General features: G+C 37.4%; 1 protein-coding gene across 1 annotated transcript in view; it reads left to right on the forward strand.

Moving 5' to 3' along the window:
* Positions 1 to 16185, forward strand: part of TTN (titin) — a 329039-nt gene that overhangs the window by 240585 nt on the left and 72269 nt on the right. Inside the window, 22 exon segments of the mRNA XM_078146156.1 lie at positions 209 to 511; positions 633 to 932; positions 1259 to 1555; positions 1657 to 1941; positions 2037 to 2330; positions 4189 to 4488; positions 4610 to 4918; positions 5691 to 5881; positions 6739 to 7168; positions 10022 to 10330; positions 10454 to 10602; positions 10694 to 10726; positions 10822 to 10951; positions 11052 to 11351; positions 11463 to 11780; positions 13074 to 13370; positions 13481 to 13780; positions 13866 to 14180; positions 14261 to 14409; positions 14502 to 14652; positions 14752 to 15033; positions 15553 to 15855. Coding sequence (XP_078002282.1) covers positions 209 to 511; positions 633 to 932; positions 1259 to 1555; positions 1657 to 1941; positions 2037 to 2330; positions 4189 to 4488; positions 4610 to 4918; positions 5691 to 5881; positions 6739 to 7168; positions 10022 to 10330; positions 10454 to 10602; positions 10694 to 10726; positions 10822 to 10951; positions 11052 to 11351; positions 11463 to 11780; positions 13074 to 13370; positions 13481 to 13780; positions 13866 to 14180; positions 14261 to 14409; positions 14502 to 14652; positions 14752 to 15033; positions 15553 to 15855 — 5745 coding nt within the window.

Genomic DNA, 16185 nt, shown 5'->3' on the forward strand with positions numbered 1-16185 from the left:
TATTTTCACAGTCTCATTCTCTGCTAAAATGATTGCAGAAATCAGATTTCACTCTACTCCAGCTTTCCTACCATTTCATCACTAGTCTCTGAAAGCAGACATCAGGGATAGAGGATCTATTACCCAAAGGGCAGGCTAACAATTACAATTGCAATGTCAGTCACTTATACAAACTATCAGAAATCCTTGTTTTCATTTTAAATATTAGATACACCTGGACCTCCAATCAACTTTGTATTTGAAGATGTTAGAAAGAATTCAGTCACCTGTAAATGGGAACCTCCACTTGATGATGGTGGCAGTGAAATCATAAACTACACTTTGGAAAAGAAAGAAAAGACAAAATCAGATGCGGACTGGACAGTAGTTACCTCAACACTCCGGCACTGCAAATATAATGTGCCTAAACTGATTGAAGGAAAGGAATATGTCTTCCGTGTGAGGGCTGAAAATAGATTTGGACCTGGACCACCATGTGTTTCAAAACCACTTTTAGCTAAAGATCCATTTGGTAATATTTTATTAATATTTATCTACTATTCTTACCATGTATTTGGCATTAATATTAACTGATCCAGGTTGTAAAATATCGGTGATATCACAGGTCATTTTTGGTTCATTTTATTTTTCAGAACCACCTGATGCACCTGACAAGCCCCTTGTTGAAGATGTTACCAGTAATAGCATGCTAGTAAAATGGAATGAACCTAAAGATAATGGAAGCCCCATCTTAGGCTACTGGCTTGAAAAACGTGAGGTCAATAGTACTCACTGGTCTCGTGTCAATAGAAGTCTTCTAAATGCTTTGAAAACAAAAGTGGATGGCCTTCTGGAAGGACTAACCTATGTCTTCAGAGTATGTGCTGAAAATGCAGCTGGTCCTGGAAAGTTTAGTCCACCATCTGATCCCCAAACAGCAAGGGATCCAATTTGTAAGTAATTTCTTATACAGCTGGGGAAGAAGGTTAAGGGCTTAGAGTGGGGGATGGGGGTGGGTAGTGAATATACACATATTTACACACATACACACATATATAGATATATTATATAGATATATATATTATATATATATAATAATGTATTATATGATATATTACATACAGATATATGGATTTTAATGTACATTCTATTATATAACATATTATATATGTATGTATTAATGCATATGTATGTTATAGCTGTAGATGTGTGAATAAATATGCATAGAGATAAGCACTTAAAAACAATTAGTGACTTTTGATAACTGTGCCTTTTCTAGCACCACCTGGACCACCTGTTCCAAGAGTGACTGACACAAGTACTACTACTATTGAATTAGAATGGGAACCCCCAGCTTACAATGGCGGTGGGGAAATCATCGGCTATTTTGTTGATAAGCAGTTGGTTGGCACAAATGAATGGTCACGTTGTACAGAGAAAATGATCAAGCTCCGCCAGTACACAGTCAGAGAAATCCGAGAAGGTGCTGACTACAAACTTCGCGTGAGTGCTGTCAATATTGCAGGTGAAGGACCACCTGGGGAAACTGAACCTGTCACAGTAGCCGAACCTCAAGGTATCATTCATCTTCAGGACTTAAAAATTGTCTTCCCCTGTGGGTGGGTGAAATTTCTGTCTTTTCATTTAGCTTCATGTGTCGTTGTTGTTTTCCAACAGAGCCTCCACATGTGGAACTGGATGTTTCTGTCAAGGCTGGAATCCAGATAATGGCTGGGCAAACTCTGAAAATTCCAGCTATTGTCACTGGTCGCCCCGTTCCCACCAGAGTATGGACCGTAGAAGAAGGAGAACTAGATAAAGAGCGTGTTGTCATAGATAATGTGGGAACCAAATCTGAGCTAATTATCAAGAATGCATTGAGAAAAGATCATGGCAGATATGTGATCACTGCTACCAACAGCTGTGGTTCCAAATTTGCAGCAGCCAGGGTTGAAGTTTTCGGTAAAAAATATTTCATGGATTTTTCTGGGAGCATTCTTACATAATACAACATTTTTCCCATTTTTTTTTCTTATGCAACATATTCCCTTTTTCAGATGTTCCTGGTCCAGTTCTTGACCTTAAACCTGTTGTAACAAACAGAAAGATGTGTCTACTTAACTGGTCTGATCCAGCAGATGATGGAGGAAGTGAAATCACAGGCTTCATTATAGAAAGAAAAGATGCCAAAATGCATACTTGGAGACAACCAATAGAGACCGAGCGATCTAAATGTGACATCACAGGTCTTCTTGAAGGACAAGAATATATGTTCCGTGTTATAGCTAAGAACAAGTTTGGTTGTGGCCCACCTGTTGAAATAGGACCAATCCTTGCAGTTGATCCACTAGGTAAAACAATCTTTTCTTTACAAATATAAATCCATTGAATAATCTTTACTTCTATGTGCATTAGTTAGTTTTATATTTTTAAACCTTCCTCCATCAAAATTTCTATAATTGCAGAATACTGTGGGTAATTAAATCATTTGCCATAATTTCAAAGTAACTTTGTCTTAAAGTAAACATAACTCTCACAATCTTATAACATAGCAAAATATATTCTTCTGGTGCCTAGCAGTTCCCTGCGAGCATATTGAGTTCTTTTGGAAACTGCGTTGACTCTTTGAGCCAGTAGGATATACTAGAGTGGTAATTAACTATGTCATTAGGTCTAGTAACCTAAAAGAGTTAACATAATTTTCAAAACGTATCCAGCATATACTCAGGGAGACTGGAGCATATCATGCAACAATGAGGTTTTTTCTCAAGCTCAGATTTTTGATAGTATTGGTTTCTTTCCATCCCATTTTCCATCCAATCAAACCCCTCACTTTAAGAATAGGCTGGGCCACAGATATTGTGGGTGGGGGGTGGGGAATAGGGAACAAAAACAGAGAAAAGAACCGAAGAATGGAAATTAAATCTAAGGAAAAACTTTATAGGGGCTGTTAGATAACAATATAAAATGCAGAAATGAAACATGTTTTTAACACACATATATGCTATGGTCATGTTCCAAGTGAAAAATCCCTCCCTCAAAAGAGCAGCTGGGGCTCCTAGAAAGTGAACAAAAAGGGAATCCAAATCTGTGCCATGACTATTGTGGAAGAAGTCTTCTACAGAGGACTTATACAGAGACATGGTCAGGCACTTCACCTGAAGACCTAGTGGCCTTTCAATTTGTAACAGTGGAGGAAGTACCCGGACCACAGATTCATCCCATTGTTGTATCCCTTCCTAGGTTCTTCAGTGCATCCCAGCATCTGCCAGACAGACTAGAGAATAACCAGCATCTGGCAGTCAGCTACCTTCACACACAGTTTAGCCATGCATACTCTTTCTCCTTCCCTATCAGGCATTCATGGTAGGGCCTGGGACTGAGAAACGGAAAGACCTGAGTTCAAATCCTGCCCTAGATACTTTCTAGCTGTGTGACCCTGGGCAAGTGACTTTATCTGTCTGGGTCTCAATTTCCTCCCTTGTAAAATGGAGGAATTGGATTCAGATGTATCATAGATGGATACTATTCAATTCTATTATATGTCCATACTGAGTGTACTTCAAAACCATGAAAAGTTAGGTAGCTATGCACAGAGCTTATAGGCACATAGTAGTCTCCTAGTAGAATGCAATCTCCTTAAAGTCAGAGACTGTTATATTTTTGCATTTGTAGTGATAATGCCTAGCACAGTACCTTTTATTTTAATCAACAAGCATTTGTTGAGTATGTACTATGTGCCAGGCACTATGCTAATAAGCATGAGAGATATAAAGAAATGTAAAAGACGTAGTAGGAGCTCAATATATGTTTGTTGAAATGAATTATTTGAAAGGGATACTAACTATTCAAAGAAGAACTATACAGACTTGCTACCCTGAATTTTATGAAGACCAAAAGCTTTCTAGGAACAGTAAAAACCCAAGTTACTAAATATAGCAAAACATAAATATCCCAGTGACTCATTCCTTTTTGTTAGTATCCTAAGTTGGCATTTGCAATTTTTAAGAAAATAAAATGCCTATAATTATTACAACCACTTTCGGTCATTGAATCATGAATCTAGTTTATTAATTTTGGACAAACTCAGGAATAAATGGGATACTGAAGAAATTGTATGTTTTAGTATACCAAATTAAAGTGAATTGTTATTTTGTATATATGGGTACATATCTTGTGCTTATCATTTTAACCTACTTGTGGTTCTAGGTCCTCCAACATCACCTGAGAGACTCACCTACACAGAGAGGACTAAGTCTACGATCACCCTTGACTGGAAGCCTCCTCGAACTGATAATGGTAGTCCTATTCAAGGATACATTATTGAAAAGAGACGACATGACAAACCTGATTTTGAAAGAGTTAACCAACGACTCTGCCCAACAACATCTTTCCTGGTGGAAAATCTGGATGAACACCAAATGTATGAATTCCGTGTCAAAGCAGTCAATGGTATTGGAGAAAGTGAACCATCTCTGCCTCTTAATGTAGTCATACAAGATGATGAAGGTATGTTCACTTAATACACTAATATAATTTGGTTCATGGGTATGTTCTTCATAATTATGTGGTTATTTCCCAAGCAAAGCAAAACTCCTTACTATATTCCTGTTTGTGTTTGCTTTCCCAGTTCCTCCAACTATTAAATTGCGTCTCAAGGTCAGAGGAGATACTATCAAAGTGAAGGCTGGAGAGCCTGTTAATATTCCTGCAGATGTAACAGGCCTTCCAATGCCTAATATTGAATGGTCCAAGGATGAAAAAGTAATAGAAAAACCAACAGACGTGCTTCAGATTACCAAGGAAGAAATATCTAGAAGTGAGGCTAAGACAGAACTTAGTATTCCCAAGGCTGCCCGACAAGACAAAGGCACTTATACTGTTACTGCCTCTAATCGTCTGGGCACAGTATTCCGCAATGTTCACGTTGAAGTATATGGTGAGTGCTTATCTTGGGATGTCAAGAGGTAATTCGATGGCCATTTATATAGTGTATTCTCTCTCATGTGACCTGCCATCTCCTATATCTGTGCCTTTGCTCAAATGGGTTCCAATGTCTGGAAAGTATTTCCTCAGAGGCCCTACCTTCCTTCAAAACACAACACATGTACCACCTCCTACAAGAGTGATTCCCTTTTCCACTACCTACCAGTTATTTGAACTCTCTCCAGAGCTTGGAATTAAAATTTGTATTACTTTGTTTACATTTTGCATTTGCTTATATATGTAAGAGTGTGCCCCCTTTAGAATTCAATCAAAATGAAGTTCTAGAGGGAGCAAAAACATAAACAATATAGCATCAGTGGGAAGCCCTTTCCATTATAATGAAAGCATTACATACCTTAGAAAGGATCTAAGGCTTGAGTAGCTCAACTGCCTATGGAAATGCCAGAAATAATAATGAATTTATCCCACCCTAGAGAATGCCTTCAAACTTTTGTCTCTCATCTGCATAAACTCCAGCAGGATTCTGAGCAAGGTAACTCCCCGGTTACCACAAATAAGAGTGGGGTCCTTCCCAAAATGAATCCTCTCTAAAGGATGAAGAGTTATCAGGGCACATATTTACATGTATATGTTATCCCCTTCATTAGAATGTAAGCTTCTAGAGGTCAGGTTTCATTTTTGTCATTATATCCCCAGTACGTAACACTGAGCCTTGCACATAGTAAGTATTCAATAAATGATTGTTGAAATGTGTTTTCTTTCAGATCGTCCATCTCCACCAAGAAACCTTGCTGTGGTTGATATCAAAGCTGAATCTTGCTACTTGACATGGGATACCCCACTAGATAATGGCGGCAGTGAAATCACCCATTATGTGATTGACAAGCGTGATGCAAGTAGGAAGAAAAGTGAATGGGAGGAGGTCACCAATACTGCTGTGGAAAGAAGATATGGGGTAACTTTTTCTGGGCACCATTTTATAATATTAAAATTACTAGTGGCTAAGCAAGTGGCATTCTAGTGTCCCTTAGAATTTAATGACTTGAGGCAGCTAGAAGGCGCAGTGCATAGAACACCAGCCCTGGAGTCAGGAGGACCTGAGTACAAATCTGGCCTCAGACATTTACTAGCTGTGTGACCCTAGGCAAGTCACTTAACCTCATTGCCTAGCCAAAAAAAAAAAAAAAAAGATTCAATGATTAATCCTCCAAATTTTTTTTTTACATTTATTTTGTCATTGAGGTACACAGTACCATTTGTATTTGGCCATTTAAATACTCTTTGATGAGAGAGTTGATACAGGAACTCTGAAATCATCCCTTTTTAGAGATAAGCCAGACAGCATGGAAAATAAAAATATTCTTGTTAAAAGCATGGCTTCCTCTTTTCTGACGCTGCTCCATATAGTTATTTTTGTCATGCATAGTTAGCAACCTAGGTGAAGAATGTAACTTCTGAGCCAAGATCCTAAAACAGTTAGCACTTAGTTCCTGACATTGGTTACAGAATGCAGACCCCTTCCAGGTTCACATTTCCATTCCTAAAGATGAGAGGTCAGCAAACCAATGCTGTAGGGCTAGATTTGGCCTTAGAGCCGAAAAAGATTTTAATATTTTAAAACAAAAATTTAATGTGTTTAAAAATGTAAAACCTTTCTTAATTTTTAGGTCTACAAAAACAGATTGTTGGGGTGGACATGTTGACTCCTGCATAGATAATCAGCTGGCATTTTACTGCAAAGTCATAAAAGTAAAATATGAAAGTGACTGAAATTCAATATAATGCTTAAAAAATTATTTTTCTGTCTTCTAGATCTGGAAGCTTATTCCAAATGGTCAATATGAGTTCAGAGTAAGAGCAGTGAATAAATATGGAACTAGTGACGAATGCAAATCTGATAAAGTGGTCATTCAGGATCCCTATCGCACTCCTGGACCTCCAGGAAAACCCAAAGTCTTAGAGCGCACTAAAGGATCAATGCTAGTGAGCTGGACACCTCCTTTGGACAATGGCGGGTCTCCAATCACTGGCTATTGGCTGGAGAAGAGAGAAGAGGGAGGCTCTTATTGGTCACGTGTTAGCAGAGCTCCAATAACAAAAACAGGATTGAAAAGCGTGGAATTCAATGTTCCACGTTTGATTGAAGGTGTTAAATATCAATTCAGAGCACTGGCGATAAATGCAGCTGGAGTTGGCCCTCCCAGTGAACCATCAGACCCTGCTGTAGCAGGGGATCCTATATGTAAGTATGCCTGGATTTGTGTAAGACAATTGGTGTCTCTATAAGGGGCATAGTCATTTAGTGGGCAGCCTTGTAATTATTTTTCCAAAATATTTACTGAGGTAAAATAATTCATATTTTAAAATAATAACTGAACAGCATTTTCATTTACACATAGTAAAAAATCAGATTTAAAGAATTTTTAATACTATAATACAGAAGTAAAAGACAGAGATAACCAAGTTAAATCTAAATTATTATGGATGAAATGATCAAAGAATATAGAGGCTGAACATTTATCCTTTTTATCAAATGACAGTTCATTATGGGAGAACATAGTCTTTTTTGTTGTGTTCTTCAAGAAAAAGGAAAAGGAAAGGAGATTTTTCTATTGAATAACATTCAACAAAAAACTCCACAAACATTTATTAAGTACCTGCTGTGTGCGCAGAATTGTCCTAGGCTAATGGGGAAGATACAAAATTTAAATTAGTCATAGTCCTTGACATCATGGAGCTTACAATTCCATAAAGGGATAACACATATACACAGATAACTATTATAAATGGTAATGCATGGTGGGTATGTGGATTACTTTACATTTATACTATATATCTTGTATGCACATAGTTATTTACATATGTTCTCCCCCATTAAAATTTGAACTACTTGAAGCTGGGAATGTTTTTGGCTTTCTTTGTATCCCCAGTGCATAGTACAGTGCCTGGCATATAATAAGCACTTAATAAATGCTTATTGATTGAGTGATGGTGAAGGGAAAGTCATTATCAACAGAGGGTATCAGGAAGGACTTATTGAGAAAGCATCAACTTAGCTGGCTTTTAAAGAATAGTTAGGAATTCAACAGGCAAAGGTAACTTTGATTATGGGTGTAACTTTGAATAAGTCACTGCATCTCTAAGGGCCTCGGTTTCCTCATCTATAAAATGAAGGGGTAGGAGCAAATGGCCAGTGTGGCATTGGGCAAGTCACAGTCTCCTCAAGCCTCAGTTACCTCGTCTATAAAATGAGGGGGTTGCACAACATGGCTTCTGAGGTTCCTTCTAGCCCTACATACTATGATCCTATGACCTGTAAAGCCTCTTCCAGCTCTAAATCTGTAACAAACAGGTAAAGTTCAGGGACAGAAAGTGGTCCTATATGCCTAAAGAATAGTGTATGGAGGAGGTGAAAGAATAATAGGAGATAAGGTTGAAAAGTGGTATGGCATCTAATGATGAAGATTTTGAATACCAGGTTAGAATCTGAATTTTATTCAGTGGGTGATAGGAAGCCACTTGAGATTTTTGATAATAGAGAGATGATCAGATTTATAGGTAAGAAAGGTTAGCCAGGTAGCAATAGGAAAGATAACTCAAGTTTGGGACAGGAGTAGGTATAAAACAGTATGAGGAAGGAAGACCTGTTAGGAAACTATCGTTAATATGACTCTAAATATTTCAAACATTTTCAGATTACAACCAAACATGCCACATTTTATCTAGTAGTCTTACCAGCTACTGGACCCAATTGACAATGAAGTATTCTCAACTCTTGACTGAATGCTAAACATATAATTTTGGATAAATTTAAAATATACATAAAGCCCTTTATTATTGAGGTACTATCTCATTTAAGGTACATTACTTTATGACATATTTTCTGAGATTGTTCTTGGGCAAACTCATGCAGTGTGAGAATCTGATTTATAAGATGAAATGTAAAACAGTATTCCAGGCTCTACCAATCAATAAACATTTATTAAGCACCTACTATGTGCCAGGTACTGTGCTAAGTGCTGGAAATACAAAAGGAGGCAAAAGACAGTCTCTGCTCCCAAGGGCAGAGCAAGAAATTGCAATGAGGGATGGTCTAGTCTATGGTTAGGATAGGCATGCTCAAAATATTATCAAGTGGTAATACAATGATCCCTTTTTTTTAAAGTTTATAAGTGGTGTAGTATAGAGAGGACTGACCTGGAAGTAAAGAAGAAAGACCTGGTTTCAAGGTCTGCCTCTGTCACATGTTATATGTGTTATAATGGGCAAGTCACAACCTATCAATGCCAGAAATGACCTTATTAAGATGATAAAATGCAGAGGAGTTATAGATTTGTGTCAATTATGGGGAGATTTCACTCTGGGAGTTCCCTATACTTCTGAAATCAGAGATCTGGAATTTTTTTTAAAATGCAAATGATTAAATGAGATTAAATTTTCAGGGAATATATATACTTACATAGATATATACATACATACATACAGAGAGAGATATATACATACATACATACAGAGAGAGAGAGAGAGAGGGAGAATGAGAATATACTTCTCAGGAGGACCTATAAAATAGAGTAGGTGTTCAATGATCTGAGTAATAGTAGCACTTTAAGGTTTTACAGAATACTTTACCTTCATTATTACATTTTACTCTCACAAGATGCTGTTAGATATGTACTATAGGTATTATTAGGTCCATTTTTCAGGTAAAGAAAGTGATACTCAAAGGAGATAAGTGAGTAGCCCATAATCACATGGCTATTAAGTATCATAAACAGATTCTAACCTAGGTATCTCCTGTCTATATCCAACACTTTCCAGGAGACCACACTGGCTCTTTAAATGTTAACCTTGAGTCAAAGACCTGAAATATGTTAAGGCATTTTAACATTTATTTTTGTTTTTAAACTGTGAATGAAAATGGATTATTGCTTTTATATCTTCTCTAAGAGGTGATTTCTTTTATTATTCTCTCCTTTATTCAGAATACAAAAATGATCTATGAGTATTTATAGGAAAGTCTCATTTGCTGTATACATCTAGCTAACACTCACTATCCAAATTTGATTTGGTTTTCCTTTTTTCGCATTGCTTGTAGTCCCACCTGGTCCACCTTCATGCCCAGAAGTCAAAGACAAAACTAAGTCAAGCATAACCCTAGCATGGAAACCTCCAGCCAAGGATGGTGGTAGTCCAATCAAGGGATATATTGTTGAAATGCAAGAAGAAGGCACTTCTGACTGGAAAAGAGTAAATGAACCAGACAAACTTCTGACTACCTGTGAATGTGTTGTACCTAATTTGAAAGAACTCAGAAAATACCGATTCCGAGTGAAAGCTGTAAATGATGCAGGAGAATCTGAACCCAGTGGAACAACTGGAGAGATACCTGCCAGTGATATTCAAGGTACTGGTGTTAAATTAGCATAAGTAGTTCATGTGATGTTATGAGAATAGATGGCTTTGTTAGTAATATGTAGAAAGTTCTCAAAATGGACTAAGTACCTTTGTATTATTTATGATATTGCAGAGGTTCCAGAGGTTTTCATTGACATTGGAGCCCAAGATAGTTTGATTTGCCTTGCTGGATCACAGATCAAGATTCCAGCTATTATTAAGGGACGCCCAACACCAAAATCATCTTGGGAGTTTGAGGGAAAAGCAAAGAAGACAGTAAAGGTAAAAACAAAAGTTGCATAGTCCAAAAAATTTCATCAAATTGCTGTAAGAAGCACATGTGCTGCATTTCATTATTCTCCTTTTCTAACAGGATGGCATTCACAATATACCTGAAGATGCCCAGGTAAGACAATTGAAAAATTTGCAATACTGATTGACAAATTTGGCACTGCAGGAATTCTGTGAAATGTCTAAATATGTATTATTTTCTTCATATAGCTTGAAACTGCTGAAAACTCTTCAGTGATTATTATTAATAATTGCAAACGAGAACACACAGGAAAATATAGCATTACTGCCAAGAACAAAGCAGGACAAAAAACTGCGAATTGCAGAGTTAAAGTCATGGGTAAGACTTTAAAATTTTAAAGTCATCAAATTAAAATGATTTTCTAGATATCTCTAGATATTTCAGCAAAATCATTTATATTATCATTAACAATCAACAGATGTGCCCGGACCACCCAAAGACCTGAAAGTCAGTGACATTACAAGGAGCAGTTGCAAACTTTCATGGAAGATGCCAGATGATGATGGTGGAGACAGAATCAAAGGCTATGTTATAGAGAAAAGGACTGTTGATGGGAAAGCCTGGACAACAGTTAATCCAAACTGTGGTAGCACCTCATTTGTAGTACCAGACCTCATCTCTGAACAACAGTATTTCTTCCGAGTGCGTGCTGAAAACCGCTTTGGTATTGGTGCACCTGCAGAAACCATCCAAAGGACCACTGCTAGAGATCCAATATGTACGTTTTAATTTAAATTAAATCTTTCAAAGCTTAAATTGAAACTATCTTCTCACAACTAAAATGTATTATTATATTCCTTGTCTCATTTTTCTTTTTAATATTTTAAAGATCCTCCTGATCCCCCCATTAAGCTCAAGATTGGCCTTGTTACCAAGGACACAGTGAGTCTGACATGGAAGCCTCCGAAAAACGATGGTGGTGCCCCTGTCACACACTATATTGTTGAGTGCCTTGCCTGGGATCCTACTGGGAAAAAGAAAGAAGCATGGAAACAATGTAATAAGCGAGATGTAGAAGAAACTAAGTTTACTGTAGAGGACCTCATAGAAGGTGGAGAATATGAATTCCGAGTCAAAGCTGTCAACGAAGCAGGAGTCAGCAAACCTTCAGCTACAGTTGGTCCCATCATTGTGAAAGATCAGACCTGTAAGTAGGGAGGAAGCTATTGGCAGATACCTTCTCATTTAATACCTTTCTAGCTTTTAACAGTTATCCAATGAGTGGCTGACTTCATTGGAAATAATATTAAAGTAGAAGCCAGGGACATACCATTGACTCTTACTAGAATCTGAGCATGTCACTTAATTTTATTTTCCCCAGCTGTTAAATGGTATTGTCATATTTGCTTGTAGAGTCTCTCTTCTTCCATTCAAAAGAAGTTATTCTGGTTTTTGTCTTTAGTATCATTTATTCCTTAGTAGACCATTATGAATGTGAGGATTCATAGGAGCATTACTAAAGACTTGTTAAGAACAGCTAATGTGCAAATATTCAAGATTGCAGAAAGCAAAGAGAAGAATGCTTAATTACTACTCACCTGGACAGAAGGAGATGATATGAGCAATTTACATAAAGAATCTCTTTTTTTTATCCCCCCTAACTCCACCTTCCTATTTTTATTGCTATAATAATTGCTAAAAAAAAAAAGTGGAGAAATTATAGAAACAAACATGGTAATAATACAGGGATTATTAAGGAAAGATTAATTTAATCCATGTCGAGAAGTTTTAAGAAAATAAACTAGCTTCTGTAAGCTTTTTCAGGGGAAAAGTATCAAACCATTCTAACGCTCTAACCATTAATAATACCACAACGTTATAAAGCTTAAAAGTTTACTAAGCATTTTCCTAACCATAACTTTGTGAAGTAGGTAATGGTAATATTATTATCACTGTTCTATGGTGGAGAAAACAGTCTAGTCTGTCAGTGACTTAAGTGATTTACCCAAGGCCATTAGTAAACATCTGAAGTGGGATTTTAAATTAGGCCTCCTTACCCCAAGTCAAGCACTCCATACACTATGCCCTACTGCCTTTCATAACTAATATTACTATAACTGATAGCTATCTGGTGCATCTTCATTATCCTCTTTGAGCCCCAATAGGACCATAGTGTCAATTCACCTTGCTTCTCTCTTTCTACATTTTCTGCTTTATCTGGGCTTACATCTAAGTAAACTGTAAAATTGTTCCAAACCACATTTCTTCAGAAAAGGAATAAATAATCAAAAAATGAGCACAGCAGTTCCTTCTCATAAAGTCACATCCATGTTACAGATTATCAGACTTGCAATGGCAATTGCTGGAACACCAGTGCCTCCTTGTAGCTGCTATGGACCACTTTTGCCAGAACATGGCATGGGTTAGGGATGAAGCCAAATGTGAAATGAGGCCAAATGTCTTCATTTCCAGTAACAATATGTCTTCTTTTCTGATCTAGGCCCACCATCAATCGATCTAAAAGAATTTATGGAAGTTGAAGAAGGAACAGATGTTAGTATTGTGGCTAAAGTTAAGGGAGTGCCCTTCCCTACATTAACATGGTTTAAAGCTCCTCCTAAGAAACCTGCTGACAAAGCTCCTGTTCTGTATGACCAACATATCAACAAGCTCGTGGTTGATGATACTTGCACCTTAGTAATTCCACAGTCTCGCAGGAGTGATACTGCCCTGTACACGCTCACAGCTGTAAATAATCTGGGAACAGCATCAAAAGAGATGAGACTGAATGTTCTTGGTAAATATAAAATAGTTTGTATAAAATGCATATAAATGAGCTACCCATATGATCTTTTGTTTTAAAATGCATTTGGCTAATTAGCTGTTCTTTTTCAAACTTTATTTTAGGTCGCCCTGGACCTCCAGTGGGACCCATAAAATTTGAATCCATTTCAGCTGATCAGATGACTTTATCTTGGCTTCCACCTCTAGATGATGGTGGTTCCAAGATTACAAATTATGTTGTTGAGAAAAGAGAAGCTAATAGGAAAACATGGGTACGTGTTTCCAGTGAACCTAAGGAGTGTACATACACAGTCCCCAAATTACTGGAGGGCCATGAATATGTATTCCGTATAATGGCACAAAATAAATATGGTATTGGGGAGCCTCTTGACAGTGAACCAGAAACAGCAAGAAATCTGTTCTGTAAGTATGGCACTATTTTCAAATGCAAATTCCTTTTTGTGTATTTTTATATATTTTTTTACAAACCCACATAACTCTTCTACAGCTGTCCCTGGGGCCCCTGACAAGCCAACTGTGAGCAGTGTGAAGCGTGACTCCATGACTGTCAACTGGGAGGAACCAGAATATGACGGAGGCTCTCCCGTGACAGGCTACTGGCTAGAAATGAAAGACACCACATCAAAGAGATGGAAGAGAGTCAACCGGGATCCTATCAAAGCTATGACATTAGGTGTTTCTTATAAAGTGACAGGCCTCATTGAAGGTTCAGACTATCAGTTCCGAGTATATGCTATTAATGCTGCTGGAGTTGGCCCTGCAAGCTTGCCATCTGACCCAGTAACAGCTAGAGATCCAATTGGTAAATCTTTAAACATTCGGTTTTTAATTTATCAGATGTTTCACGAAGAAATAAATTAACTAATATAATGGTTTTTCTAGCCCCACCAGGTCCTCCCTTCCCCAAAGTGACCGACTGGACCAAGTCATCTGTAGATTTGGAATGGACTCCCCCATTAAAAGATGGAGGGTCTAAAATTACTGGATATATAGTTGAATACAAAGAAGAAGGAAAAGAAGAATGGGAAAAGGTAGGTAAAATTTAATGTTTTGAAAAGCAAAAACCCTTACTAAAAGAATTATTATAATTTTAAAAATGCTAATGACACTTTTTAAAACTCAGGGTAAAGATAAAGAAGTGAGAGGAACAAAACTTGTAGTACCTGGATTAAAAGAAGGCGCATTCTACAAATTTAGAGTTAGAGCAGTCAACATTGCTGGCATTGGAGAACCTGGAGAAGCTACTGACATCATTGAAATGAAGGACAGAATTGGTAACTATTAGTTTATGATAAACATACCAGAATTTTATTTTAAAATTGAAATACCTTTTCAATGAAAAACACACTTTCCTTTGCCTTTTCTTTTCTCAGTTGCTCCTGATCTTCAGCTGGATGCTAGTGTCAGAGACAGAATTGTGGTCCATGCTGGTGGGGTGATTCGTATTATAGCATATGTCTCTGGAAAGCCACCTCCCACAGTCACCTGGAGCATGAATGAAAGAGCATTACCAGAAGAAGCAAACATTGAAACCACAGCTATTAGCTCCTCTATGGTCATCAAGAACTGCAAGAGGAGTCATCAGGGTGTCTACTCCCTTCTTGCTAAAAATGCAGGCGGAGAAAGAAAGAAGACGATCATTGTTGATGTGTTAGGTAAGTGAGCCCAAATTTATTCGCTGCATAATCTCTTTAAGATTATTTTATTATCATTTTAGCAAGAATGAATCAAATGATACCTACATGTATAAGTGCTTATCAATTCTGAAGCAGGAGATACAACTATTACATGTAGTTCATTTAGCTGGAAAATAGTCACATAATAGTGAAGTAGACTCTTTGTTTAGAAAGTTGGAAATTAAAAGGCTCAATGACCTAGTCTACAACTGTGCTCTGATTAATATAGATAATTTGCTCGAGGCAAGAGAGACAACAGTCTCCACTTCTACTAAAATGGCCTGGTCCAGCAAGTTTGCTGCTACCAAGGAACTGTTTCCAAAAGTATGCCAAAAATAACCCCAAACGATTCTTAGAAATATAGATTAGACTTTAACTTCTTCACAAAAAAAAAATTCATTGCCTTAAAAAAACCCTAAAGTAACAGAGTAATGAGCATACACATTAATCTGAAATTCTCTCTCTTTATGGTAATAATTTTTCTTCTCTTATTTTCAGATGTTCCAGGTCCAGTTGGAATTCCATTCCTTTCAGACAATCTAACCAATGACTCCTGCAAACTGACATGGTTTTCTCCAGAAGATGATGGTGGGTCACCTATCACCAACTATGTCATTGAAAAACGGGAAGCTGACCGCAGAGCTTGGACCCCAGTAACTTATACAGTCACAAGGCAGAATGCTACAGTGCAAGGATTGATTGAAGGAAAAGCCTACTTTTTCCGCATTGCTGCTGAAAATAGCATTGGCATGGGTCCATTTGTTGAAACACAAAATGAACTTGTCATCAGGGACCCAATGAGTAAGTAATATAAGTTTAAAGATTTCTTCAGATATTCAGTGAAAGTTTAAGATAACATAATACCTCTAGCTATACTTTCATTCATTCTACACATACTTTTTAGGCACCCTTGTGTACCTAGATAGAACACATGAGGATATATTCATTGCATATATGTATATGTGCAACTAGTGGCACAGTGGATAGACCTCTGGGCCTGGAGTCAGGAAGACTCACCTTCCTAAGTTCAAATCCAGCCTCAGATACTTACTAGCAATGTGGCCCTGGGCAAGTGACTTAACCCTGTTTGCCTCAGTTTCTTCATGTGTAAAATGAGCTGGAGAAGGAAAT

This window comes from Phascolarctos cinereus, unplaced genomic scaffold, assembly GCF_003287225.1.
Source record: "Phascolarctos cinereus isolate Bilbo 61053 unplaced genomic scaffold, phaCin_HiC Scaffold_726;HRSCAF=1367, whole genome shotgun sequence".
Taxonomy (NCBI): domain Eukaryota; kingdom Metazoa; phylum Chordata; class Mammalia; order Diprotodontia; family Phascolarctidae; genus Phascolarctos; species Phascolarctos cinereus.